The 26912-nt window shown below is 45.5% G+C and overlaps 1 protein-coding gene across 1 annotated transcript in view; it reads left to right on the top strand.

Moving 5' to 3' along the window:
* The window catches only part of SSH1 (slingshot protein phosphatase 1), a 94399-nt gene that overhangs the window by 9627 nt on the left and 57860 nt on the right, over nucleotides 1-26912 (top strand). The window contains exon 2 of the mRNA XM_051972975.1: nucleotides 1599-1636. Coding sequence (XP_051828935.1) covers nucleotides 1599-1636 — 38 coding nt within the window. The remainder of the gene's footprint in view (nucleotides 1-1598; nucleotides 1637-26912) is intronic.

Raw genomic sequence — 26912 nt, 5'->3', positions numbered from 1 at the left:
TCAACCAGAGATGGTGTAAAAGTGAAAAGGATAAGAGATGCTGCATAGCTGAAATTGATTAGAGATGCTACAAAGGTGAAATGCACAAGAGAGGTTGCAAAGGTGCAATTGATGAGAGATGCTACACAGATGAAGTTGACAGACCTTGACTTCAGCTTGGAAATGAAGGAGAGATAGTGAGGATAACTAAGTCTGGGGAACTAGGAATCTGGAAGATGGAAGGGAGAGAGGGTTTAGGGGGAAAGATAATGAATTCTCTTTTGGCTCTGTTGAGTTTCAGATATTTTTTGAATATCTGGTTCAAGTTGTTTTATAGATGATTGGAAATGTAAGATCAAGAGAGGAGTTAGGACTGGATAAGTTGATATGAAAATCTATGAGAACTGATGAAATTGCCAAGTAAACTATAAAGGGAGAGGAGAAGGTCCACGACAACCCTGAAGGGCACTTATGGTTAGAAACCATGATCTGAAGCATTATTTTTTCTGTCTTTTTCTTGGTTTTTTGCCACATTGCTAATATGAAAATATATTTTGCATCATCTCATTTGTGTAATTGATATCATGGAAGGAGAGAATTTGGAACTCAAAATTAAAAGAAAAAGAATGTTAAAAATTATAAATAATAAATGTGTTTGGGTTTTTAAAGGGAATTAATTCATTGGCAACTTTGCAGAGAGTAGTTTCAATTGAATGAAGCCAGACTGGAGAGAGGGAGAGGAAAGGAGACACTACACGTAGATGGCTTCTCCAAGGAATTTAGCAATGAAAGAGAACAGAGATATAGGACAATGGCTTGTGGAATTAAAAGGATCGAGTTTGGGCTTGTTGAGGCTGTAATTTAAGGTGAGCCATTGGACAGGGCCAGATGGATGATAGGACACCAGTGATTTGAGACTGGAAGATGACGTCCAATTGAACTACTTTGTCCAAGGCTTGACATTGGGAAGGGAGGAGATACAATCAGTGCCCATTCTGACACTCTTCTAGCACAATTTACAAATGCAAAACCTGATTAAGCATCTGCTGTACGGAGCCTTTGATTTAGCCATTAAAGAGGGAAAGAGTTCAGATACAACATGATTCCTAAACTCAAGGAGATGACTTGCTTGGTAGGGAGACAAAATGGAGAACATCATTCTGCAGCCTGATGTTGTAGTTAAGATGCCCTTGAGAGGGCCCAGGGCGCCGTGTTAGGGGAGGGCCTGTTAGTACGGAGCATGGAAGGGCCAAGAGAGGGTCCCTCCACAGTGGCAGCATGTAAAGAGAGGGAAAACTAGAAGAGGGCTAGAAAAGGGTGTGGGAAGGACGCCAGGTGGGGAAGGCCTTTAGTGCCAGGCAGAAGATTCTCATAGGAGACCTTAAAGGTCAGGGTTCAAGGCCCTTCCTTTGCCAGGGGAGCCCCTGACAGGATTCGCGCCCAGATCTTTCTGCCCCCTGAGTCTGGCCCTCTGCAGAATCTTGCTGCCTCTCACCCTTCTCTGTAGCAACCCCTGAGAGTTTTGTCCTGATCACCGAGGGATTGTTGGGGACCTGCCCCCTATGATGACCGTCTCTCTCCCTCTCTCACTAGTTCTCTCTCTCTTTCTTTCTTTTCAGGAGGTCGGCAGCGATGAAGATCGAAAATTAAATCTCAGGTAAGTGGTGAAATGGCACCATTCCCCGCCCCATGCTCCTGCCTTCCATGTGTCCGCAGTCCCAGGACTTCCGGGGACGTCCGTGCTCACTTTCCAGGGAAAATCCCTTAACACGGCCATCCGATTTCCCGGCTCCTCACCTTTTCCTGGGTTTGGGAGAACCCAGCTCCACCTGCCTTGTAAAATCAAAACAGAAAACAGCAAATTGTCATGTTTGCTTAATACACACAAATAGATGTTCTTTGGGGCAAAGACCTGCTGCCCTGTGGTTCGGGTGTTTATTTTCTAAAGGCCTCAAGCTTTGTTATGATCAATGTCCTGGGAACCAGAGAAGGGCTGGAGAGGCCTTGTGGTACAGGGAAGGAAGGCCAGAAAGATGTCCTCTATCTCCTCCCTGGGCCTCGGCTCCTTAAACTGTGAAACGAGGGAGCTCGTTGATCTCCCAGACTCCTTCTGCCTCAGAAGCGCTCCTCCTCCCTATGTGCAAGAGAAATTGCAAATCAGTCATACATTTCTGGGTCTCAGTTTCCCCATCTGTAAAATGTGAGAGCCGGACCAGGTGATCTCTAAACAGATCAGTCAACAGGAAGTAATTGTTAGATGCACCTTTATGTCTGGCTATCGGTGTCTGTCCTTCAGGCGGGGCTGCCGTGACATGCAAATGAATTGGATTTAAATGAGGGAGGACTGTGCCAGGTCACCTGTCCCACTTTTCCCTCCAGAACCATCTGGGGCCAGTGGTCAGGTATAGAGCAGAAAGACTGGAGATGGCCCCAGATGTAGTGGGGAGAGAGGATTGGACTAACTGACCCCCCCAAATCCAGAGCAGCTGGATACATAGAGTGTCTAAACTCGGGAAGATGCAGCTTCAAGACATCAAGATGGATCTTCCTGAGTTAAAATCGAGCCTTGGACACTTCCTAGCTGTGTGCCCCTAGGCAAGTCATTTCACTCTGTGTGCTTCAGTTTCCTCATCTGTAAAATGAACTGGAGAAGGAAACGGCAAACCATTCTAATATCTCTGCCAAGAAAACCCCAAGTGAGGGACAGCTCTGTGGTGCAGTGGATAGAGCACCAGCCCTGAAGTCAGGAGGACCTGAGTTCAAATCTAGTCTCAAACACTTAACACGTCTTAGCTGTGTGACCCTGGGCAAGTCACTTAACCCCAATTGCCTCAGCAAAAAAAGAAAGGGGGGAAAATAAAACCCAAGCATTTAGGAAGAGCCATACGCAGCTGAGAACAACTGAACAATAACAACAAAATCCCATCTAAGTCTAGAATCCTATAATATTGGGAAGGAAAGACGAGAATAAGCATTTATGTAGTGCCTACTGTGTTCAGCATTTTTTACAAATATTATCTCATTATATAAATATGTATATCTATATTGGACTTAACATATTTTTACCATGTTTAACATATATTGCATTACTTGCTATCTAGGGAAGGGAGTGGGAGAAGGGGAAAAATTGGAACACAGGGTTTTAAAACGGTAAATGTTGAAAAATGATCCATGCATATATTTGAAAATAAAAAGCTTGAATAAAAAAAATTATCTCATTTGGGCCTCACGACAGCCCTTTGAAGTAGGAGCTATTATAATGTCCATTTTACAGTTGGGGAAACTGAGGCAGCTATCATTCGAGTGTCTTGTCTGAGGTTGCGCAGCTAAAAAGTGTCTGAGGCCAGTTTTGAGCTCATGTTTTTTTTAACAGTCTGCCCACTATGCTGCCCAACAGCCTGAGACCGCGGTGGCGGCGTTCTGTGGTCTCCTGCTGGGAGGATCCCGTGGGAAGCGACCTCCGGTGTCATTGGTAGAGTCTCTGTTGGAATAGCTCAGCTGGAATTTGGACTGGGCTGCGTTTCTCTAAATCTAGAACCTGCATTTCTACACACAGAATGAAGGTGGTGAGGGCTCGGAGGGTGACGGTGCAGAGAAGGGAGCCGTGTGCACTGACGGGGTCAAGGCAGGCGGTCCGCGCGCGCGTGTGTCCATGTGTGTGAACATGTATGTGAGTGTACATGTATGTGCTGTGCGCGTATGTGTGTGTGCACATGTATGTGTATGAATATGTTCAGGAAAATGGGGGAAAAACCATCTTCGTCGTCCATTTTGCATGGAAATTATCTCTGAGGGTCCTGAACAGGGAGACGTAGGACGTCCTTCAAGTCTGTTTTCCGGGGGGGGGGGGGAGGGGGCCTGCATTTCTCAGAGTGAGAGGCCCAGGGGTTGTCCCCCCTTCACTCCCCGGAGGCTCCAGGAGGGTGTCACAAGGGGAGTTTCTGGGACTCTGAGCTTTCCAAGGGAGGGCAGCAGTGGACCGCAGTGGAGCTGGCTGGAGGCACTTCCTGGATGACTTAGTCTGTGGGAATGAGGGTGGAGGGTGGAGCAGAGAACAGCAGAAAGCTCTTTGGGAATCTCCTGATCTTTCCAGAGGAAGAGGAATTGGGAATGAGGACTTCTGTTAAGAATGTGGATTCTTCAGCCTAAACTGACTTACTCTCTATGTGAGGGAGGAGTCTCCGTTTCTTTATCTGTAAAGCGAGGGGAGGGACTGGCTCTATGGCTTCTAAAACCCTCCTCGCCTTCCCAACTCTGATATTCTGCTTAAAAAGTTTCTTATAGTTCTAATGTTCTCTTAACTAAAGTCCTTCCTAAATCTGACATCCCCTGTTCTAAGCCCCCTTCTAGCTCTGACATCCCCTGTTTTAAGGCCCTTCCAGCTCTGACATCCCCTGTTCTAAGCCCCCTTCTAGCTCTGACATCCCCTGTTCTAAGGCCCTTCCAGCTCTGACATCCCGTGTTCTAAGCCCCCTTCTAACTCTGACATCCCCTATTCTAAGCCCCCTTCCAGCTCTGACATCCGCTGTTCTAAGGCCCTTCCAGCTCTGACATCTCCTGTTCTAAGGCCCTCCCAGCTCTGACATTCTCAGTCCTAACCCTTCTAGAGTTGAGCCTTGGCGTCTCCCCTTAATGGCCCCAGCAGTTCGCCAGAGATGGGACCCCTCAGTTGCCCCCTTTGTGATACCCAGGAGACATCTTTGTCCCATCACAAATTCCACAGAACTGGGAGCTGGAGAGGAGCTCAGCCGCCATCTTGACCGACCCACCCACTAAAGGCCTCCTCACGATTTCAGAGCATTATTTTTTGCTTTGAAATGACCTCTCTTCACTAACAAGTTTGATCTAAAACCGAAGAAATGGCCATCAATCAGTTCTGATTTCACAGATGAAACAATGGCGGCTTGTTCTCTGAACTTAAAACTTAGAGCTAGAAATCCCCTCATTTTTCAGAAAGGGAAACTGAGGCTTGGAAGGGGAGCATGCTCCCTCCCTCAGCTCCCCAAACAAAGGGCGTCTGGACCATCCCCTCCCAACCTTCCTCCTCGGGCGTCCCAGATTCCTGGAGCAAGGCCGCTTACTCCCTGTGACTTTGAACACATCACTTAAGCTTTCTAGGCTTGGGTTCTTCATGAGGGAAGAAACATGGCAGAGGCGCTCTATTTTCAGTCTAGGACTTCGGTTCTAGACTCTATCCCTTGAATGACATTGGCCAAGTCATTTCATGAATGAATGGAAATTGAGACAAACAGGGTGAAGTGACCTGCCCAGGATCACACGGCTACTAAGTGTCTGGGTCTGGATTTGAACTCAGGACTGAGTCTTCCCGACTCCGGCCCGGCGCTCTGTGTACTATGCTACCCCCTAGCTGCTCTTGCTGATCGCACCTTCAGAGCATCTTCATCTGGCTCCCACCATCCTGTCTTCCCACTGAGTCACCTTCCATTTACGTGCTATGTGTATGTAAGTCACATGTTGCCTCTCCCATTAAAAAGTGCCCTTGGAAGGCAGAGGACCCTGATTTCATGTCTGAAGTATTCCAGGCTCTCAGTCCAGAACTCGGTATACAAAAGGTGCTTAATCATTGCTCATTGGCCACCATCCTTCCTTTAATACGGTCCGTTCTGCGGTCTTGACCTGCCTCCTGAGAAACAAGTGAAGGAACGTTTCCCCAATCTGGTCGAATTATCTCAATTATTGGATTATTTAGAATGATTGATTCTGGTGGAACAATTTAGAGTTTAGGGAGTTTCTTCAGTCCCTTGCTGTTTGAGGAGCCTCTCAGCCCCGATATCACCTGAGTGCTGGTAGAGCAAAATATTTCCCTCGCTTCTTCCTTTTCCTCCCTCCCCTTTCTTCCTTCTCTGCATTGCTACCTGCTCCTGAATTACCTTTTAAGAGATTGGCAACCACACTGCCCGCAGGTGTCGGGGAGCAGATGGTCCCGTTTCCTCCGGCTTCCTTCCCATCAGGGGAGCGTCAGCATTCGCTGGGAAATGTTGTTCTGATTTAATCCGGACGCCGGGAAATCGAGTCAGCCGAGGGGCCCTGGAGGGTGGTCCCCGACTGGGCTCGGCCCTTCCGGGAGAAGGTGAACTTGGGAGGAGAAAACGCTGGCTGGCGCTCATTCCAACATTCCCCCCTTTTTTGTGCCATGAAATTTTGAGCTCTTCAGAGGAATTGGGAACCTAGATTGAAAGCTAGAAGAGACTTTCTAAGCATCCATTTATTTAACAGATAAAGACCCCAAGATCCAGAGGGATACATGACTTAAGATTGTGAGTTATAGGGGACAGCTGGGTGGTGCAGTGGATAGAGCACCGGCCCTGAAGTCAGGAGGGCCCGAGTTCAAATTTGGCCTCAGATACTTAACACTTCTTGGCTGTGTCACCCTGGGCAAGTCACTTAACCCCAATTGCCTTGGACGAAAAAAAAAGATTATGAGTTATAATTGGACGGGATCTCAAGGACCCTTGAGATGAAGCCTCTTGCTTTACCGAGGTCCAGGGAGCTGAAATACATGGAGAAGCAACTTGGGGCAGCCCAAGACCTGGTCTTGAAATCAGTTGAAAATTAATTTGATTCCCAGTGATCCTGAGCGAGTCAGTTTCCTCATCTATTAAATGGGGATGATTATAGAACCCACTTCACCCGGTTGCTATGATACTCATATGTAAAGTGTTTTTTGAAACAGTAAAGAGTTATTATTTTAATTATTAATCATTAAAATGATTTAAAGCATTGTTATTGTTGTCGCCCCAAATCACACAAAAAATCAATATCAGGGCTAATAGATATCTGAACTCGGATCCTATGAACTGTGAGATTTGTCCTTTCTCTCCCCTGTTTTTGCACAGATTTTAAGGATTCGATCAGTCTAACTGGGAATTGTTGTCATTTATAGCATCTAGTGTTAAAAGAACAGTAGTCAGGTGGGGATTTCCAGCGAGTTCCTCCCCACGCCTACTCCCTCCCCTCAAACCCTGTTCCTGGCTCCTGAATGATCACGGGGTTTGGAGTGATGTTAGAAATTTCCAACTGACTCCTAAGGAACTGATGTTCTTAGGATCATGGTTAACCATCTGTGTTCCCAAGACGTGAAGTTCTAAGGTTACAAGATCCTTTCTTCTCGTATTTTGTCTTTTCCAGGCTTTCAACATTTTACAATCCAAGAGACTATTTCTTGGAATTCAAAACCCTGGGTCTTTGATTCTTAGGTTCTAGGGGGCCATAGTTCTAGATTCCAGGATTCTTTCTGTGATTCCAAAACTCATAAGTTTGTTTCTTAGATTTTTAGGGGCTGGAGGTTTTAGATTTTGAAATAAAACAAAATTCACAGGCTCTGATGTTTATTTCTCAGATTCTAGGTGTCTAGAATTCTAGATTCTAGGATTCCGTGTTTGCAGGATTTAAAGAATCTGAATCCTTGTGGAGTTTTTTTTTTTTTTTTTAATAATTCTAGTTATTTATGGAGGTGGGGATTCTCCTAAAATTCTTGGTTCTAAGATTTTGTCTTTTTAAGATTCTAGAGGAGTGAGTTTGTTTTTTGGGGTACGTGTCAACAATTCTAGATTGGAGGAATATCTAATAAGTTAGATTCTGGGATCCTAAGATGGGGAGTTTTTTGGTTGTATCAAAGATTCTAGATTGTATACTGCTAAAGTCTAGTTCTGGGATTCTATACTTCTGGGATTCTAAAGTGAAAAGTTTTTTGTGTCAATGGTTCTAGATTGGATCCTGCTGAAATTCTTAGTTGAGATTCTGTCTTTTCAAGATTCAGGTGATGAGAGGATTTTTTTTTTTTTTTTGATATGTGTGTATGTTCTGTGTCAATTCTAGGTTGGTGGACTATCTCATAATTTAGATTGTAGGATTCCAAGATAGAACCTACTTCACCTGGTAGCCATAATACTCATATGTAAAGTATATGTGTTCTAAAATGCTAAAATTCTAGGTTATAAGATTCTGTTCTTTTAGAACTCTAGAGTGGTTAGTTTGAGGGCTTTTTTTGGAGGGATTAACAATTTTAGATTGGAGAAATACCTAAAAATTTAGATTCTGGGATCCTATAATAGGAAAGGATTTTATGTCAAACAGTCTAGATTAGATCCTGCTAAAATTCTAGGTTGAGATTTTGTCTTTTTAGGATTCTAGCTTGTGAGAGGATTTTTTGGGTTTTGCTATGTGTGTCAACAATTCTAGATTGGGGGACTATCTCAAAATTTAGATTCTGGGATTAAGATAGTGAGGTATTTATGTATCGTGTGTGTGTGTCAAAGGTTCTAAAATTCTAGATTGTGAGTTTCTATACTTCTAGGGTTCTAAAATGATAAGGTTTCTGGTGTCAAGGTAATCATCATTCTAGATTCCAGGATTCCAAAGCACCAACCACTTCTAGATTCTTCTTGTGTTTAGTTGTTCAGCCATGTTTTAATTCGATGTGTCCAGCTTTGATTTTCTTGGCAAAGTTACTTGGAGTGGTTTGTTATTTGCTTCTCCAGCTCATTTTATAGATAGGGAAATTGAGATAAACAGAGTGAAGGGTTGTGTCTTGGATAAAGCACCAGCCCTAAAATCGGGAGGACCTAAGTTCAAATCCTACCTCAGACACTTCCTGGCTATGTGTCAGGGGCCACATAGTAAGTATCTCAGGCTGGATTTGAATTCAGATTTTCCCATCTCCAGGCTTAATACTCTATCTGTTGCGCCACCTAGCTGTCTCCAATTCTAGATTCTAGGATCCTTCATTTCTTTAGTTCCCAGACACTAGGATGATCTAGAATCTAGTTTTCTGACATCTTAAGTCCTTGTTTCTAGGATTATATGTTTGAGAGGGGGAAGGGAAAGGGAGGAGATTAGGATTCGAGATTCTAATATTTCTAAGACATTAAGATATCTAAACTCTCAGGATCTCCTGTTCCTGAACTATCTAAAATTCTAAATTCTTGGTTTCTAAGACTTGGGGGTTTTATGGAATAAAGAATTGGAGATTGCGTGAACCTGTTCTCTGCTAGTTGTTTGGGATTTTTCTTTTTCTTTTATTTAATATATAATATAATATTGTGTGAAATGATATAATGTGTATATATGTATATATAAATATACACATACATCTATTTAATGTAATTTAAAATTATTTCATTTTATAATTTAATTTATAATAAATATTTTATTTTGTTTATTATATAAATTAGAAATAATTTATAATAAAATATATATTTTAAAATTAGAAGACTCAAAGACCTGCCCATCCTTTCCCAGATGTTCTTAGGAGTCTCTTTGCCTTCTGGGTAGCAGCCTTAATTCCGTGATGCTCAAGTCTGTCATTTGGGGGGATGAGATAGGTGTGAATGGGCCATCTTTTTGTTAGTTACTGCTTTTCGCTTTAAAACTAGTCTCGAATCCTGGCACTTTTTAGCAGGGGAGAGGATTTGAATAAAACTGCCTTTCTCAATGTGGCTCATTTAAAGGGAAAACCAAAGGAATCCCCAAATTCAGCAAATTTCCTGGCCAGCGAGCCGTCACCCTTCCCCTTGTGGCCGAGGACAGAGGAGAAACGTGGCTAAAAAGTTAATTTTTAAGTTGACCTCGTTGGAATTTCAACCCATTTCTAAGGGTCAAGCTGGAAATCCAGTGTTTGTGAGCAGAGAAAAGTCCCGTCTGAAGCCCTGCAGGAGTCAGCCGGTCGCCCTCATGCTCAGACCCTGGCTGGAATAGACTGTGCCCATGGACGGAGAGAAAGTTTGCGTGTTTGCTTGCATGTTCACATCTGTGGGGAGGTGGGGGTGGGGGGAGATAAGGTTTTCAACACTCTTTATATCCATGATCACATGAGCGAGATCCCTTATAATATGAGCCTTCTGCAGGAGAGAGATCCTGGGGCTAAAGAAGGGAAGATTTATTAAGCACCTACTAGATACCAGGTACTGGCTTAGCTTTTCTTGACATGGAGCCCAAATGGATCTCTTTGCCCTTCTACTCGTTGTTCCTCATTCTTAGCTCTGAATCTGGGACACTTAGGTTCAAAATTTCTTTGTTTATTATTTTATTTTTATTATTATTATTTATTACTTTTCAAATATTATCTCACCTAATCCTCATACCCTTCAAGGTGAATGCTGTTATTATCCCCATTTTACAGATGAGGAAACTGAGGTCCCGGGATAATAAATGACATGGGAACACAGGATGATAGGAGCCGGAAAGAACCTCAGAGGCTGAGTCTAATTTCCCCTCATTTTATAGAAAAGCAAATTGAAACACTCTAGGAGCTGAAGGGATTCAAGATCATATAAGATAACCTAAGTAGCAGTCTGAATTTGAACTCGAGTCCTCTGTATCCCAGTGTTCTTTCTGTTGATTGTGTGTGTGCTATGATCCATCCCTCCCATCTCTTGCTACTCCTGCTTCCCCAAAACTTATGCTCATACACACATATACACAGTAGACTTTGAGTTCCTTCTTTGTCTTTTGATTTATGTTGAAGGTAATCAGAGTTAAGTGACTTGCCCAGTGTCACGCAGCCAGTAAGTGTCTCAGGTCAGGTCCTCCTGATTTCGGGACCAGCGCGCTCTCCACCGCACCATCTCGCTGCCCCTTGTCTTTGTATTTTTAAACCCAATACCCCTTGGTGCAAGGGGATAAGTTCAAATCCTACCTGTGACAATATGATTCTGGCCAAGTCACTTCCCTCTGTTGATTATCTCCTATTTGTAAGAGACATTTTGGTTTTGTTTTTTAGGTTTTTGACAGCTTTATACCTTTAAAAAAATTATTATTAATTGTACATTGTAACCTCGGACAGTCATCTTTAAATTACAAAGAAACTGCCATCGCAAACGTAGTTTGGGAAATACTGATTTGATTTTCAAAAAGATAACTGGGTTTCTGGCTTCAGTCCCAAAGATGTAAAATAATCCGCCGATTGTCTCCATCCCTCAGCACGCACGACATAGCATAAGTACGGCACAAATCAAGTCTTTATCTTCACATCTAAAAAAGGGATTTTGGGAAACCCTGAATAAGCACTTCCATAATTCTAAGACACCATAGAAGGCTTAGCCGTTGTTATCACTGTTAGGCCGTAGGCACTTTGTGAGTACGGTTTTGATTGGATCAAGATTGGATCAGAACTGAAGCTTTTCTTGACATGGAGCCCAAAAGGATCTCTTTGTCCTTCTATTCGTCGTTCCTCATTCTTAGCTCTGAGTCTGGGAGACTTAGGTTCAAAATCTCTCCGTTTATTATTTTATTATTATTATTTATTAGCTTGGGATCCAAAGCAAGATACTTCTTTTCTGCCTCAGTTTCCTCAGCTGTAAAATGGGGATAATGATGGAATCTGAGAAACGTCGAATTCTGGAATTATTCGATATTGGAGTTCAGAGGGTTTTTGTAAGGATCAAACGGGGTCATATCTGGAAAGCACTTTGCGGACCTTAAAGACAGTGCACAAACGCTTGTTCATCATCCTTATTTCCCATGACATCCCTTTCGCTTCTTGAAGACAGCCGGCGGGTCCTGCCAACTCTTCCCTTCCCCAGGCTACGTGTCCCCATCTGGGGCACATTCTTGGGGCTCTGAGCCACTCCCCCCTTTCCATATCCCGAGTCCCGCTGTCTCCGGGCTGAGGATCGGAGAGAACAGAGCCTGTCCCTGGGAAACATCACTGTGTTTACATTTTTTTTTAAAGCAGGGCTATTTTTGGAAGGTTTCTGGGTTCGGGTGGCTGGTTTTTGTTGGGTTTTGAAGGGCTCCTGTTGTCTGGTCAGAGTGTGTCGGGGGTGAATATGTTCTGTTCTAGGAACAATTAATCCAGACAGGCAGCCGCAGCGGCCACCCGAAAGGCGTCTCGGGACATCTGGACTGACCTTGAGCCGGTTCCTGGCACAAAGGGAGCCCTCCGTAAATTGGTCTAAATCCCTCTCACCTCAGTTTCCTCTTCTGTAAAATGAATGGGAGGAGTCTGAGACACTATGACCCCTGAGATTTCTTCTGGCTCCAGATTTGGGATCATATGGCCTCCAGGTGTGACCCAAGAGAATTATCACAGTCTAGCCCTGCTCCTCTGGGCCTGGAGTCAAATCTTACCTCTGACTTAGACACACAAATTCTCTTCTTACTAGTTTTTCAATCCAGACAAGTCACTTAATCTCTGTTTGCTTCACTTCCCCACCCCTCAGTTTCCTTATCTGTAAAAAAAGGGGGGGAGGGAATGGGGGGCTGGACTAAATAGTCTCCAAAAATCCTTCCAATTATGAAATTTTAGAGATGCTAGGGCCTGGGTGCAAGTTATACCCTCTACTTTATTTATTGTATGGCTTTGGATAAATTAAATCTCTTCTGAATCTTAATTCTCCAATCTGTAAAATGGGGATATAAAGCCCTTAAAGAGGCTGCTAAAAATGTAGGGGGTTGTAAACTGTTTAGGACTGGGAAGGGGGCGCATGTGCACACTCTTGTTTTCTGGCTTTTTTATTCATTCATCCAACAAAGATATCCTTCATGGGGCGCTTGAAGGCGGTGTAGCGCAGTGAGAACAGAGCTCGAGTCAGGACATTTCTGCTGCTTCTTGGGTGATCTTGAACAAAGGCTTTCCCCTCCTTAGGCCTTAGTTTTCTAATCTGTGAAATGAAGTACCAATCAACAAGGAATTTCAGAGCTGAAAAATACACTTCTATACTGTGGTAGCTCTAAGGGTTATAAAGTTTTTCTTGACATCAAACCTAAATCTTCCCTGCAACTTTCTGCCACCATCCCTTGGTCTGTCCTTTGGGACCCCTCAAAAAAAAAAAAGCATTTATTAATCACCTTCTGTATACCTCGCTTTGTACTAAGCACTGAACATATAAGGACAAAGAATGAAATTATCCCCACTTCAATGAAGCCATGAGATGGAGAAGCCATTGTCACTGTATCTTAGAGGGTGTCTAGGGTGTGGGGCATAAGAAGCCTGGAAAAGGAAGAGGGGGCCAGGTTATGAAGGAGACCTGGGAATTGTTCTCCATGGGAACTGATGAGATGCCCAAGAAGGAGGGTGCAGAGGAAGAAGAGAACGCAAGGGAACAGGGGGAAAAGAGAAGAGAACCCAGGGGAGTAGAAGGAAAAGAGGAGAACCTGGGGGAACAGAGGGAGAAGAGAGCCCAGGAAGCAGAGGAAAAAGAAGTCTGGGGGGAGCAGCCACATTTAGGGAGTGTGATGTAGAAGATGAGGTCACAAAGGGGACTGAGAAGAGTGGCCCAGGAGGAAATGGTGATGGGCAGCGGCCATTCAGCAGAGAACCTGAGAAGGCTGAGAACTGAGAACAGACCATGAGATTTGGCCATTAAGTGATCCTTGGTTCCTTTGCAGAGAACGGTCTCAGTCGAATCCGTTGGAAGCCAGATTTCAAGGAGGGAAGAAGAAAGAGTTCAGGGGCTAGAAATGGAGGTGACGGGTGTAGACGGCTTTTTCTTTTTGATCGTAATTTACTTAAAGCACAGTTGTTCAAACACCAGGCCGAGCTTTGGTTTTCCGATAAGGTGCATCAGCATCATTTTAACATGACAAAAATGATTCCAGGAGCTACTTTGATGGATGATGGATGGTTCGATCTGAAATCCACAGCCTCCCTCCTTAATTAGATCATATTCCCCCAGCTTCAGCCAATCTTGGGTTTAATACAGTGATGCTTTATTTCTTGCCCGGTCACCTTGGAGGGGAGCTTCTGCCCCTAATTGGTCCCTGAAATCTGTGCGACTGGGATCACACGAAGCTCCAGCGTTTTAAAGTAAGCTAGAATCTATAATAAAATAAAAGTTTAATGGCTATATATGCGATCGAACACGCTTAGAAGTGGTGGCGACCGACTGTTCCCCTTCAGAGCGTTTTCCATCCTAGGGCCGGGTAGACGGCTTTGGCAGGCAATCTGACGTGATCCAGAACTCGACAGGCTGGCGGGGGAGCTCGAAGGGTTTATTTTAATGAACGAGAGAGGAATCGGTAGCGGATCGAGTGGGGCTGGAAACTAGTAGGAAAGAGGTGACCGGTTGTTCCTGGCCGGCTGGTTGGCGCTGCGCTGGGGCAGCTCCTGGGGGAGAGAAGCGGTGATTCTCACGTCAGCCTCTTACTTTTCTCTCCGGTTTTACAAAGCACTTTCTTCTCAGGTCAAATATTATCGCAGATTTGGGGACACTGAGGACCACAGAGGCGATGTTTGTTGCTTAACAAGAACTTGAATTCAAGACGTTGACCTGGGAACTGCTAGGTGGTATTGGTTGGAGTCGGGAAGACCTGAGTTAAAATCCACCCTCAGATGATCACTAACAATATGGCCCTGAGCAAGTCACTTAATTTCTCTCTGCCTCCGTTTTGTCATCTGTAAAATGGGGATCATAAGAGTACCAACTTCCCAGAATTATTGTGAGGATCAAATGAGATAATAAATGTGAAAGGCTTAGCCCGATGCCTGTTTCTGCAGCAGGCAAGGTATAAATGCTGGGACTGCTAGGGGGCACTGCAGTGGACAGAGAGCATCTGGCCTGGAGTCAGGAAGCCTCATCTCCCTGAGTTCAAATCCAGCCTCAGACACGTAGCAGCTGTGTGACCCTGGACGGGTCATTTCACCCTGTTTGTCTCAGTTTCCTCATCTGTAACACGAGCTGAAGAAGGAAATGGCCAATCAGTCCAGTATCTCTGCCAAGAGAACCCCCGAATGGGGTCACAAAGAGGTGGACATGACTGCGATGACTGAACAACATATAAATATAGTATGATATAAATGCAGGGCAGCTAGATGGCGCAGTGGATAGAGCCCCAGCCCTGAAGTCAGGAGGACCCGAGTTCAAATCTAGTCTCAGACTCAACATTTCCTAGCTGTGTGACCCTGGGCAAGTCACTTAACCCCCCCCCCCCAAAAAAAAGTGTATATATATATATATATATATATAAAAATGCTGTCTGGGTTGTTCTGACTTATCCGTGTCCATGTGGTCCCATGCTTCCCATTCCCCACACCAAGAAAACGTAAGCTCCTGAGGGCTCAGGTTGTTTTGTGACTCTGTGTCTCCAACACTTGGTAAACAATAGGTCCTTAATTAATTTTTGTCAAATATTATTTAAGGAGTCCTCTGGCTTCCCTGTCCAGGCCTGTCCTCGGAGTGTCCATGGGACCCACAGTTTGCCCAATCCAGAGTCATAGGAAGAACGATTTAGAGCCAGAAGCAGCAACAGCAACAATAATAATAATTGCTGACATTTATGCAGCATTGAGCTTTACATATATGACAGTCAAATATGGAAAATCATAATCATTGTAATGGGAGCCACGTGGCATTTACATAATGCTGAGCTTTGTGTATGTTATTTGATTCTCACAAAAAACTTGTGAGGGAAGAGAGGAAACAAACATTTGTTAAGGACCTACTATGTGCCTGGTTAATGCTGAGCTTTGTGTATGTTATTTGATTCTCACAAAAAACTTGTGAGGGAAGAGAGGAAACAAGCATTTATTAAGGACCTACTATGTGCCTGGTCAATGCTGAGCTTTGTGTATGTTATTTGATTCTCACAAAAAAACTTGTGAGGGAAGAGAGGAAACAAGCATTTATTAAGTACCTACTATGTGTCTGGTCCCATACTAAGTGCTTTACAAATATTAAGTCATGTGTTCTTCCCACGATCCCAGAAGGTAGGTACTATAATTATCTCCATTTAACAGATGAAGAAACTGAGGCAAATAAGTGAAGTGAGTTGCCCAGGCTCACACAACTGCTCGGTCTCTGTGGTTGGTTTGGAACTCGGGTCTCTCTGACTTGTGGCCCAGTGCTCTATTCGTGGGTCAGTTTTGCTGCCTCTAAAATGAGGTGGGTCTTGTTATTACCCAGATTCTATAGGAAAGGAGATTGGGCTGGGGAGATTAGTGGCTGGCCCAGGTCTTCCTGCCTCCCGCCCTTTAGCCTCCCTGACTGACTCCGTCAGAGGGTAACATTCGTTTAATCTAAATCCTCGGGCAGCCTCTTGCCCCAGTCCCCCAGGTTTAAGCGACAGAGCCGGGATTTAAAAGCAGACCCCGACTCTCGCAGCCCCCGAGCCTTCCGCAGGCCTTTCGGTGACCCCCTGCCTCCCTTCCCCCTCCGCGTGAAGTCGAGGCCTCCGGCCGGCCCTCGCTGTGAATGTCCTGCAGTGTCTGAAATGTTTCTGGACATTCCTTCGGCCTGAGAACAGCCCACGCCTGGTCCGCCAAACAATACGGGCCAGCACGGCAAAGGCATCCTGCCAGCCTGCCAGCGTCTCCAGCTCATGCCCTCCGCTCCCCGAGCCCCATTCCCAGCTCCCTGGGACCCCCAGGCTTCCCGCAGGTTCACGGTTCTGCAGCCCTGCCAGCTGGGACATCAGGAGCCATTGTGTCCCGTGTCCCTCCCCGGGGAGCCGGAGGGTCCCGTGTCCCTTCCAGGGAGCCGGAGGGTCCTGTGTCCTTCTCCGGGGAGCCGGAGGGCCCCGTGTCTCTCCCCGGGGAGCCGGAGGGCCCCGTGTCCCTCCCCGGGGAGCCGGAGGACCCCCTGTCGTCCCCCCGGGGAGCCGGAGGGTCCCGTGTCCCTCTCCGGGGAGCCGGAGGGTCCCGTGTCCCTCTCTGGGGAGCCGGAGGACCCTGTGTCCCCCCCCCCGGGGAGCCGGAGGGCCCCGTGTCTCTCCCCGGGGAGCCGGAGGGCCCCGTGTCTCTCCCCGGGGAGCCGGAGGGCCCCGTGTCCCTCCCCGGGGAGCCGGAGGGTCCCGTGTCTCTCCTGGGAGCCGGAGGACCCCGTGTCCCCCCCCCCCCCCGGGGGAGCCGGAGGGTCCTGTGTCCCTCTCCGGGGAGCCAGAGGGTCCTGTGTCCCTCTCCGGGGTGCAGGAGAGTCCCGTGTCCCTCCCCGGGGAGCCGGAGGGCCCCGTGTCCCTCTCCGGGGTGCAGGAGAGTCCCTTGTCACCGAGGTGCCAGAGGATCCCATGTCTCCCTCCAGGGTGCCCGAGGACAGACTCAGCCACTTACTCTGGCTTTTTGTCCCCTGTCCCCCATATGGAAAGCGGGCTGCTTCTAATCTGGCTCTGCTAATGATGACATTGGGCAAGTCAACAGAAAACTGGTCTCCGAATCAGGAAGGCCATGAATTAACGTCCTCGCTGTGTGACTCTGGGCAAGTCATCTGCCTTCCCAGAACCCCCAGCCGCTCTCTAAGACCCTAAGTGGAATATTCTTCCCTTAATTATTATTGTTCTTAATTATTATCATTCAAGTGAGTTTCTTCTCTCACTGCGAATTCCCTCTGCCAGTGAAAACCAATCCGGACACTGATAAACAAAACTGTCCACCCTGGTTTTATTTAACTAAGCCGGTGGTGAGACAGACGGTGGTTGGTAAAGCTCTCAACAGGCACTGATTAGGCACTTACTGTGTGCCAGATCCCGGTCTCGGTTCGGGGGACACCGAAACGAGGAATGACATAAGCCCTGCCCTCAGAGAGCTTATGTTCTCCGGGGAAGACAGTATGTGAACGTATTATGGGTTTATACAGAGTGTCCCCCAAATCTTAAGCTTACAACTTATTTTTGAAAAAAAAAAAGTTTGCTCATTTACTTTCTTTTTTTATCTGATTTTTTCTTGTGCAGCAAGAGAATTATATAAACATGTTTACACATATTGGATTTCAGATATATTTTAACATGTTTAACATAGATTGGATTGCTTGCCATCTAGGAGAGGGAGTGGGGGAAGGAGGGGAAACTCTGAAATACAAGGCTAGGCAAGGGTCAGTGCTGTCAAGTTATCCGTGTGTAGTTTTGAAAATAAAAAAAAAAACTTTATTAAAAAAAAAGAAAAGTGAATTTAAAAAATAATTCTGTAAAAAAAAAAGTTTGCAATTAGGGTTAAGTGACTTACCCAGGGTCACACAACTAGGAAGTATCTAAGGTTGAATTTGAACTCGGATCCTTCTGACTTCAGGAACTGTATTCTCACCATTGTACCCTCCCAGCTGCCCCTTTCTTTTGCAGCTAATATTGCAAATATTAATTATTTAATTAATCAGTGTTGCTACATTAAGAGATCATTTGAGTTGGTTCCCAAGGGGTCAAGATGGATGAAGGAGAAGGAAGGGCGGCCAGTTCAGGGGTTATGACTGGAAAGAGCAGAGAGCTGGAGGATTGGAGGTAAAAGAACAGTTAAGGGCCCGACAGCAAAGGGAAAGATGGGATCCTGTATGATTCTTATCCTCTAAAGGAACTTCAGAGCTCACGAGTGTGGAAGTGGGACCCTTGTGGGTGATAATGGGAAGGTCCAAGGTCTGACCAGCTCCTCCTGTGGTTGAAGTTCAGTGGGATAAATTGGGTGGCCACAGTAGGTAATGAGTTCCCCATTCCTGGTAATCGTTAAGCAAAGATCTGACAGAAGGACACTTGTTAGTGAGGAGATTGTTGTTAGACTTGGGTTAGACTAGCTCGTTCCTGAGGTTCCTTCCAGTTAATCAGTAAGCATTTATTAAGCACCTACTGTATGCCAGGCACTGTGCTAAGCGGTGGGGATATAAAGAAAGGCAAACGATAATCCTCATCCTCAATGAACTCAGCAGGAAGAGGGGAGACCAGTATTTGTATCTTGGGTAGAGAAAAGCATTTACGAACTCTTCAATCAGTAAACATTTATTAAGTGCCTACTGTGTATGCACCAGGCTCTCTCTTGAGATAAAAGGAAGCAAAGATAATCCCTTCTCTGAAGGAACTTAATACCTAAAGGGGGTAAAGACATGTAAAAACACAAAAAGCAAGCTCTGGGCAGTTTATTTGCTGCCTTGCTACAAGAAAGCGCCGTACTGGGACAGATCCGGGAGAGGAGACGGGGAGAACATCTAAGGCCTTCTTCCTCCATACCTTCTCTCTGCAGCACCCCCACTGTACCCCCAGTCAGCTCCCCCCCCAAACCTCGTTCCCACAGCCGAGGCAGCTCTGGGTACGCTTCCTGCTGTGGCGAGATCCTCTGGAGTCAGAGGTCCTGCGTTGGAATCTCCTCACCGACGCTCGCTCCCTATGGGGGGGCCTCGGCGGCCTTCCTGGTGCAGACCCTCATCACCTCACATCTTGACCGTTACAATGGCTGCTGGGGGCTCTCCCGATCCCCTTAATGCCTCTGCTGATTATCTCCTAATTTATCCTCTGGGTATACTGTTTGTACGTAGTTGCCTGGGTGTTGTCTCCCATTGGATTGTGAGCTTCTTGAGGTTCTTTATATTCTTATATAAGATCTATAATATAATATTTATATTAATATAATTTATATTTATATACAATACATAAAATGCATATTTAATATAAACATAACATATTTTAAATATATTTATTTATTTCTACTCCCAATACTTAGCCCAGTGCTTGGTACATAGTAGGCACTTAATAAATGCTATTGATTTTTTTTCTCATCTCATCTCTAAGTTCTCTCCCATCTCTGGATATGAAATGGATTCTCCTAAAACATGGCACCAACCACGTCACCCTAACTCCTTAAAAATCTCCTTGTTTGCCCCTTGGCTTAAATACAAAACCTCCCACCTGGCACTCCCAGCTTGAGCCTTCCTCAGCCTGGCCCCCATCCTCCTTTCCCAAAATGCCCCTCTTCGCCCTCCCTCCCTTCGGGTCACCGGCCTGCCCCGTTCCCTGTGGGCGACCTCCTGGAACAGCCTCCCTCTGGCTTCCTCCCAAGGCCGGGCCCGGCGCCCCCTCCTAGGAGCTGAGACCCCCCCCCCAGGTCACCCCCACATTACTCGGCATTAGGTGTGGCTGAGTTGCCCTTCCTGGGCGGAACATAAATAAGCTTATTTGAGGCCGTGGAGGATTTCACTGGGTTCTGCCGCAGTCTCTCCAGCTGGAAGGGAAGGCCTTTAAATATTTATCGGATTGAATTGAAGGAGACAAAGCCGGTTTGAGCGTTCCCCGAGGGGCGATTTATTTCTTGGCTCGGCTTAGCCCACTTTGCGCCTCCCATGATATCACACCCAAGCCCGGTCCCCGGGTGCTCCTTCAGCACCTTTTCCCAGGAGCGGCATATTTTGGTAGGTGTTGGCTCGTCCGTCATCGTCCCCCATGCAGCCCCTCGGAGGGAGGCGTCCTTGGGATCCTCCACAGAAGGATGGCATTCTTAGCTCTTTTGGCTCAGATTGGGCGGCTGCCTGTGCCGTGGGTCATAGGGGAGCCCAGGGCTGGAGGCAGGGAGACTCGGCTTCCCGGGAAGCCTTTTCCTGCCTTAAAATTCTGTTAAAGATGGTACACTGAGTTTAGAGCCTGAAAGACCTGAGTTCAAATCTTCCCTTGAATACTTATCAGTTGTGTGATCCTGGACAACTCACTTAACTTGTAAAGTGGGGGGAATATTCATAGGTTTTTGTGAGGATTGAGGATTACATCTATAAAAGACTTTGCAAACCATAAGGTAAAATATACATTTTAACTATTCTTCTTATGTGCTATGGCTCCTCCCAGCCCTGACATCCCCTGTTCTAAGGCTCCTCCCAGCTCTGACACCCCCTGTTCTAAGCTCCCTCTTAGCCCTGACACCCCCTGTTCTCAGCTCCCTCCCAGCCCTGACATCCCCTGTTCTAAGCTCCCTCCCAGCCCTGACACCCCCTGTTCTAGACTCCCTCCTAGTCCTGACATCCCTTGTTCTCAGCTCCCTCCCAGCCCCGACATCCCCTGTTCTAAGGCCCCTCCCAGCCCTGACACCCCCTGTTCTAGACTCCCTCCTAGTCCTGACATCCCTTGTTCTAAGCTCCCTCCCAGCCCCGACATCTCCTGTTCTAAGGCCCCTCCCGCAGCTCTAAATGTCTTCTTGGGCTCTCAGTTGTGCCCCAGAAAAAGTGGCTGAGGTATCCCTTCCTGGCAGGGCCAGCACCTGGCCTCTCTAATTGTCCCCTTGGCTGGAGGAGAACCTGAAGCCGGGGAGCTTTCTCTGGCTGAGAGGTTCTGTTTGCCTGAATCATCACTTTTCTTTGTTTGCTTTCCATAAATAATGGATGAGAATGCTAGGACAACTAGCTCTGTGATTAGTCTTTCTTCTGGCTTTTAATGACCCAGACTGTAATGGAGCTCAAGCCGTCACTGCTTGGAATGGCCTGGGAGGCTCACTCCGGGCTGGGGACGCCTCTGAGACGCCCTCTCTAGGAGCTCCACGAGGGACACAGAGGGACACTAAGGCTCCATTACCCAGCCTTGCTTAATTACCAAAGAACGTTCTGATTTTCTGTCGGGTGTCTTGATTGAACTGAACCTACAGAGATACCTGGAGCTTCTTCTTGGAGAGTATCGTCATGATGTAGTAGTCAAAAAAAGAATGAATTGGAAGGAAGAAAGGGAAAGGAGGAAAGAAGAAAGAAAGAAAAAGGAGGGGAAGGAAGAAAAAGAAAGATAAAGGACAAATAAAAGGAAGTGAAGGAAAGAAAAAGGAGTGAAGGGAAAGGAAAAAGAAAGGAAGAAAGGAATGGAAGGGAAGAAAGAAGATAAGGAAGGGAGAAAGGAAAGAGAGGAAGGAAAAAGGGATGGGAAGGGAAGAAGAAAAGGAGGAGAAGGAAGAAAAGAAAGATAAAGGACAAAGAAAAGGAAGTGAAGGAAAGAAAAAGGAGTGAAGGGAAAGGAAGAAGGAAGGAAGAAAGGAATGGAAGGGAAGAAAGAAGATAAGGAAGGGAGAAAGGAAAGAGAGGAAGGAAAAAGGGATGGGAAGGGAAGAAGAAAAGGAGGAGAAGGAAGGAAAAAAAGATAAAGGACAAAGAAAAGGAAGTGAAGAAAAAAGGAGTGAAGGGAAAGGAAGAATGGAAGGGAAGAAAAGATAATTAAGGGAGAAAGGGAAGAGAGGAAGGAAAAAGAGATGAGAAGAAGGGAGAAAAGGAAGGGTGGGAAGAAGAAAAAGAGGTAAGGAAGGAAGAAAAGAGGTAAGGAAGGAAGAAAAGACAAGGGAGAGAAGGAAAGGAAGGAATTAAGGAAGGGAGGAAGAAAGAGAAGGCAGGAAAGAAAGGGGGATGGAGAAAGGGAAGGGAAGAAAGAAGGAAGAAAAGGGAGGAAAGAAGAAAGAGAAGGAAGACTATTATGAAACGAATGAAACCTTTTCCCCTTAAGTGACCACTGCTGAGGCTCTGGTCCCAGTAATACAGTGGATAGAGTCTTAGGTTTGGAGTTAAGAAAACCTAAATTCTAATGTCATCTCAGATACTTTCTTGCTGTTTGCCTGGTCAAGTCATTTTAACGTTGGTTTGCCTCAGTTTCCCCATCTGTAAAACAGGTTTATGGCAGCACAGGGCCTGCTGCGAGTAAATGTCTAATAAATATCTGTTTCCCTTCTCCACTTAGCTGTTCTGACTTGGGCTGTTATTGTGTATTCTGCTGACCTACTTTGCATAATGTGTTTGCACACTTAAAATCACTCAGATTTGCCCATTTCTTGTTATTGTTATTCCAGAACATAGAATGTTCCATTTCCCGTTTCTTCCAAGGCTTTTAATCCCATTTATTTCATACAAGTGGTTTAATAGATGAGGAAGCTGATGCTCGGGGGCATTGATTTCTCCATTCCGCTTGGTTCAGTTCAGCCAACATGGAACCTAGACAAAGTGGGATGGACTTTCCGGGTGGAGTCCTCCAGTGTGAGCTTCTCATTTTCCAAAGAGGTTAAAGGTTAGAGTGCTAGAGGTCACATGATGAAATGGTTGGCTGAATCTGCATCCAGAGGGAGGACTGTGGGAACTGAATATAGATCACAACATAGTATTTTCACTTTTTTGTTGTCGTTCGTTTGCATTTTGTTTTCTTTCTTATTTTTTTTTCTTTTTGATCTGATTTTTCTTTAGTAGCCTGGTAATTTGGAAATAAAATTGCACATCTATCTAAGGAAGAAGATGGGGATAAAGGAGAGAGAAAAAAATTGGAACGCAAGAGTTCCAACCCCTTTTGCAAGGGTGAATGTTGAAATCTATCTATAGATAATTTTTTGAAAATAAAAAGCTTTTTAAAAAAGAAAAAGAAATCATGGCTGAGTCAGGAATAAAAGCCAGAGCTCCTGACTTTCTGGCTCTTCTTTCCTGATTCTTCATCGAGAGCCAGGATGCTGACTCGAGCACGTGCTCCTTTGGTTGAAGTCCATTAGTCAGAGGCCTAGAGATGCCGTCATATCCGAGCACAATGAGTAGTGATCCTGGGCTTTGGTTTGGGGCTTTAGGTTGTTTGCCCCCAAAAGGGCTATTCATTAATAACTTCCTTGCTGCCTGTGGGTCACTCTGTGGAATGCTGAGCGAAAAAGCGGCTGCCCCACAAGGAGCTTGGCTCACTGTCAATCATCTGCCCATTGTTGTTTTCACTGATATTGAATAAATATAATGGAAAAGCATTTTGTAAATACTAAGCGCTTTAGAAATGCTAAGTGATAGAGTCATTGGCAATGTGATTTATAACTCAGAACATCAGGTGTTCAAACGAGGACTCAGTCAACTTAGGTCTTAGAATGTCAGAAACAATCTCAGAACGTGGGATGTCGAGACAAAGAACATTAGACTGTCGAATATGAGAATGCAGCGATGGAAGGGATGTAGAACATGAGGTATTAGATCATAGAATGTTAGAACCCAGACTATCAAAGCTGGAAGGAATCTAAAACATAGGTTGTTAGATCACAGAATGTTAGAACCCAGATGGTCAAAGCTGGAAGGAACCTTAGGACATTAGACTTTCAGACCGTAGATTGTATAATTAAATCCATTAGAACTGGATGGGACTTTAGGGCCTTAGAATATGGAATGCTAGAACCCACACTGTTAAAACTGGAAGAAAATTTAGAACATGGACTATTAGACCATAGAATGTCATAATTCAGTCTTTTGGAGTTATATGGGACTTTAGAATATGAAATTTTAGAACATAGAATAGTAGAACTTAGTGTGTCAAAACTGTCGATACTTTTAGGCCATTGATTGTATAATTAAATCCATTAGAACTAGTTGGGACTTTTGAACCTTAGCACATAGACTGCTAGAACCCAGACTGTTAAAGCTGGAAGAAGACTTAGAACATGGACTATTAGACCATAGAATGTCATAATTCAGTCTTTTGGAGTTATATGGGACCTTAGAATATGAAATTTTATAACATAGAATAGTAGAACTTAGTGTGTCAAAGCTGGAAGGAACCATAGGACATCGATACTTTTAGACCATTAATTGTATAATTAAATCCATTAAAACTAGATGGGACTTTAGAACCTGAGCACATAGAATGCTAGAACCCACACTGTTAAAGCTAGAAGACTTTCCATGAACTATTAGTCCATAGAATGTCGTAATTCAGTCTTTTGGAGTTATATGGGACCTTAGAATATGAAATCTTAGAACATAGAATAGTAGAAGCTAGACTATCAAAGCTGGAAGGGACTTTAGAATAGGGAATACCAGAATCTGGAGAAAAGTTTGAAGGTACCTTAGAACAGAGAATCCTAGAACGCAGATTGTTAAAGCTGGAAGGGACTTTAGAACCTAAGATGTTAGAATAGGAAGACTTGTTTGAACCAATTCTTAAATAGACCTTAGAATGTGATTTAAAAAAAAAAAAAAAAGAAGAACAAAGAATGTTAGACCCGAGGATATTGAAAACCAAACCATTCGATCTAGAAGTGATCATAGAACATAGGATGTTGGATTTGAATCTTAGAGCATGGAATACTAGAATACTAGAACCCAGAAACCTTAGAACATAGATTATGAGACCATAAAGTCTCATAATTTAGTTTGTTAGAGCTGAATGGGACCTTAATTGGAAGGGAATTGGAGCAGTATGAAGGACAAAGGTTAGACTGAAGAACGTTAGAAACAAGATCATTGGAAGGAACTTTAAAATGTGGGAAGTTAGAACCCAGACCGTTGGAATTGGAAGGGACCTTTAATGATCAGTTTGCTCAAACCTGTAGACGTGGTTGAGAGAGGCCCTTTTTATCTACTGGGGTCCAAATTGTCGGGGGATTTGCTCTTTTGAGCCCCAGCTGTTTTTCTGCACTCCCCCCTCCCCAGGACCCACTGAACTGCTTTTAAAGCCGACAACAACAACCAAAAAAAAGTCTGTGGGAGGAAAGTGATGAGAGGACCTTCAGCTGCCTGCCCCTGCCTGAATGGCCTTCTTTCATCAGGAAATACCAAGACAAGTGCATTTTCAGTCCCAGATTACAGGCGAGCCATTTGCCTCTCGCTCGCTCGGGTCTCCAGACACGGGTCATCGGGCCTCCGGGCCCAGTAACCCGTCGAACTGATTTCTGCCCCGATCTTGGGCCCGCTCGGGGGTCGCTCTGTCGGGGCTGAGGGGAGGAGAGTCGCTCGGGAAGATGTGAGCATGTGCGGCCCCTCCGGGATGAGCCCCTTGAACCTGGCCGACTTCTGCCTCTCTCTGCAGCCCGTGCTGTACCCCCGCTGCCGGGACCTTCCCCGGCCCCACCTGTACGTATGCTCCCACCCTCAACCTGCTTCCTACTGGCTCTGGCTTCCCTGGGCTGCTCTTGCTGACGTCTGGAGGGCTGAGGTTTGGGACAGGATGGAAATGGGGTTTTGTGTCTAAACTTAAGTCTTGTGTGTTTCTTAGAGAGTGATGGGGGCTTGGGAAGCTTCTCCCACTGGGACAAGTTCCTTATCCTCAGTTTGACTCAATTTCCTTATCTGTAAAAGGGGGCAGTAATAGCATTTATTCCCATAATAGTTGTGAAGATCAAAGGAGATTTTAAAAAATTATAAAGCTTTTAGCGCAGTTAGCTGTTATGGTTATTGTTGTGATGATTATTATTACATTCAGGATGTGGAGTGATGGAGAGCGCAGTGACTGCATTTGGGGGTCTCAGGTTCAAATCTCTGCTCTGCATCTGGGAGACACAGAACAGGTCACTATCTTTGGTCCCTCAACAGCAAAATGTGGGAGCGGGGCTAGATGGTGTCAGGACCTCCACTCAGAGTTTCTGAGTCCGGTGGCTTGTTTTGAGCATTTATTTGGGGCAGAACAAAATCTTTCTTGAGATGGGGAGACAGATGGGGATGGGGGATGAGGAAGAAGGAAATAGAGAGAGAGAGGAGAAGGAAGGAGGGAGAGATAGGAGAGAGAGGAAGAGAGAGACACAGAGAGAAGAGAAGGGAGAGAGGGAGGGAGAGAAGGGAGAGAGACGGAGAAGGAGAAAGGAGGGGGGGAGGAGGTGAGACTATTAAGAGCTAGGTTAGTGAATCTGTTTCTTTAGGCAGAGACGCCAAAATTTTATATGTTTGTGCACATGTGCACACTCACACTCCCATGGAGAAGCTAAATTAGTAAGCGAGGGTCGTATCTCGTCCTCAGTTTCCCTAGCTGAGCTTCTCTGACGCAGCGTGTGTAGAGGAAAGATTTAGAGTCAGAAGATGTGGATGCTGCCATATTGTTATTTCCTACTCCATGAAAAAGTCGTGGACCTTCTTTGGGCCTCAGTGTCCCTAACTATAAAATAAGAAAGTAAGCCGGATGCTTCCAAGGTCGCTGATAGTTCTCTGACTCCATGGGGCACCGGGCGCTGGGGGAGATCTGGAGGCAGAAGCCTGAGCTCGGCTTGTGCGGTTGCCGATGACTTAGGCGGATCTGAGTAAATGCCTTGTTTGGGAGGCTTCGGGCCCCTCCTCTGTAAAAAGGAAGGGGCGGGACTGGGATGACCACTAGGGTCTCTCTCGGCTTCATCTCCTGCATCAGAACAGAATAATCCTCTACATCTGGAAGGGACCATCTTTTGCCACCTTTTGTACCCTCAGCATTTCGCCTGGCATAGAGCGGGCGCTTGGGTGAGTGATAAAATATAAATATTGAACTGAGAGGAACCTCCTGAGCCAGTCGGCCCAGACCTCTCTTTGTAGGTGAGGAAACTGAGGCCCCGGGAAGTTTTAAGTAACTCGTCTAGGGTTACA

Source organism: Antechinus flavipes, chromosome 1 (genome assembly GCF_016432865.1).
Source record: "Antechinus flavipes isolate AdamAnt ecotype Samford, QLD, Australia chromosome 1, AdamAnt_v2, whole genome shotgun sequence".
Lineage (NCBI taxonomy): Eukaryota > Metazoa > Chordata > Mammalia > Dasyuromorphia > Dasyuridae > Antechinus > Antechinus flavipes.
Note: the sequence above shows the minus strand (reverse complement) of the source record. Positions and strands in the feature narration are given on the sequence as shown.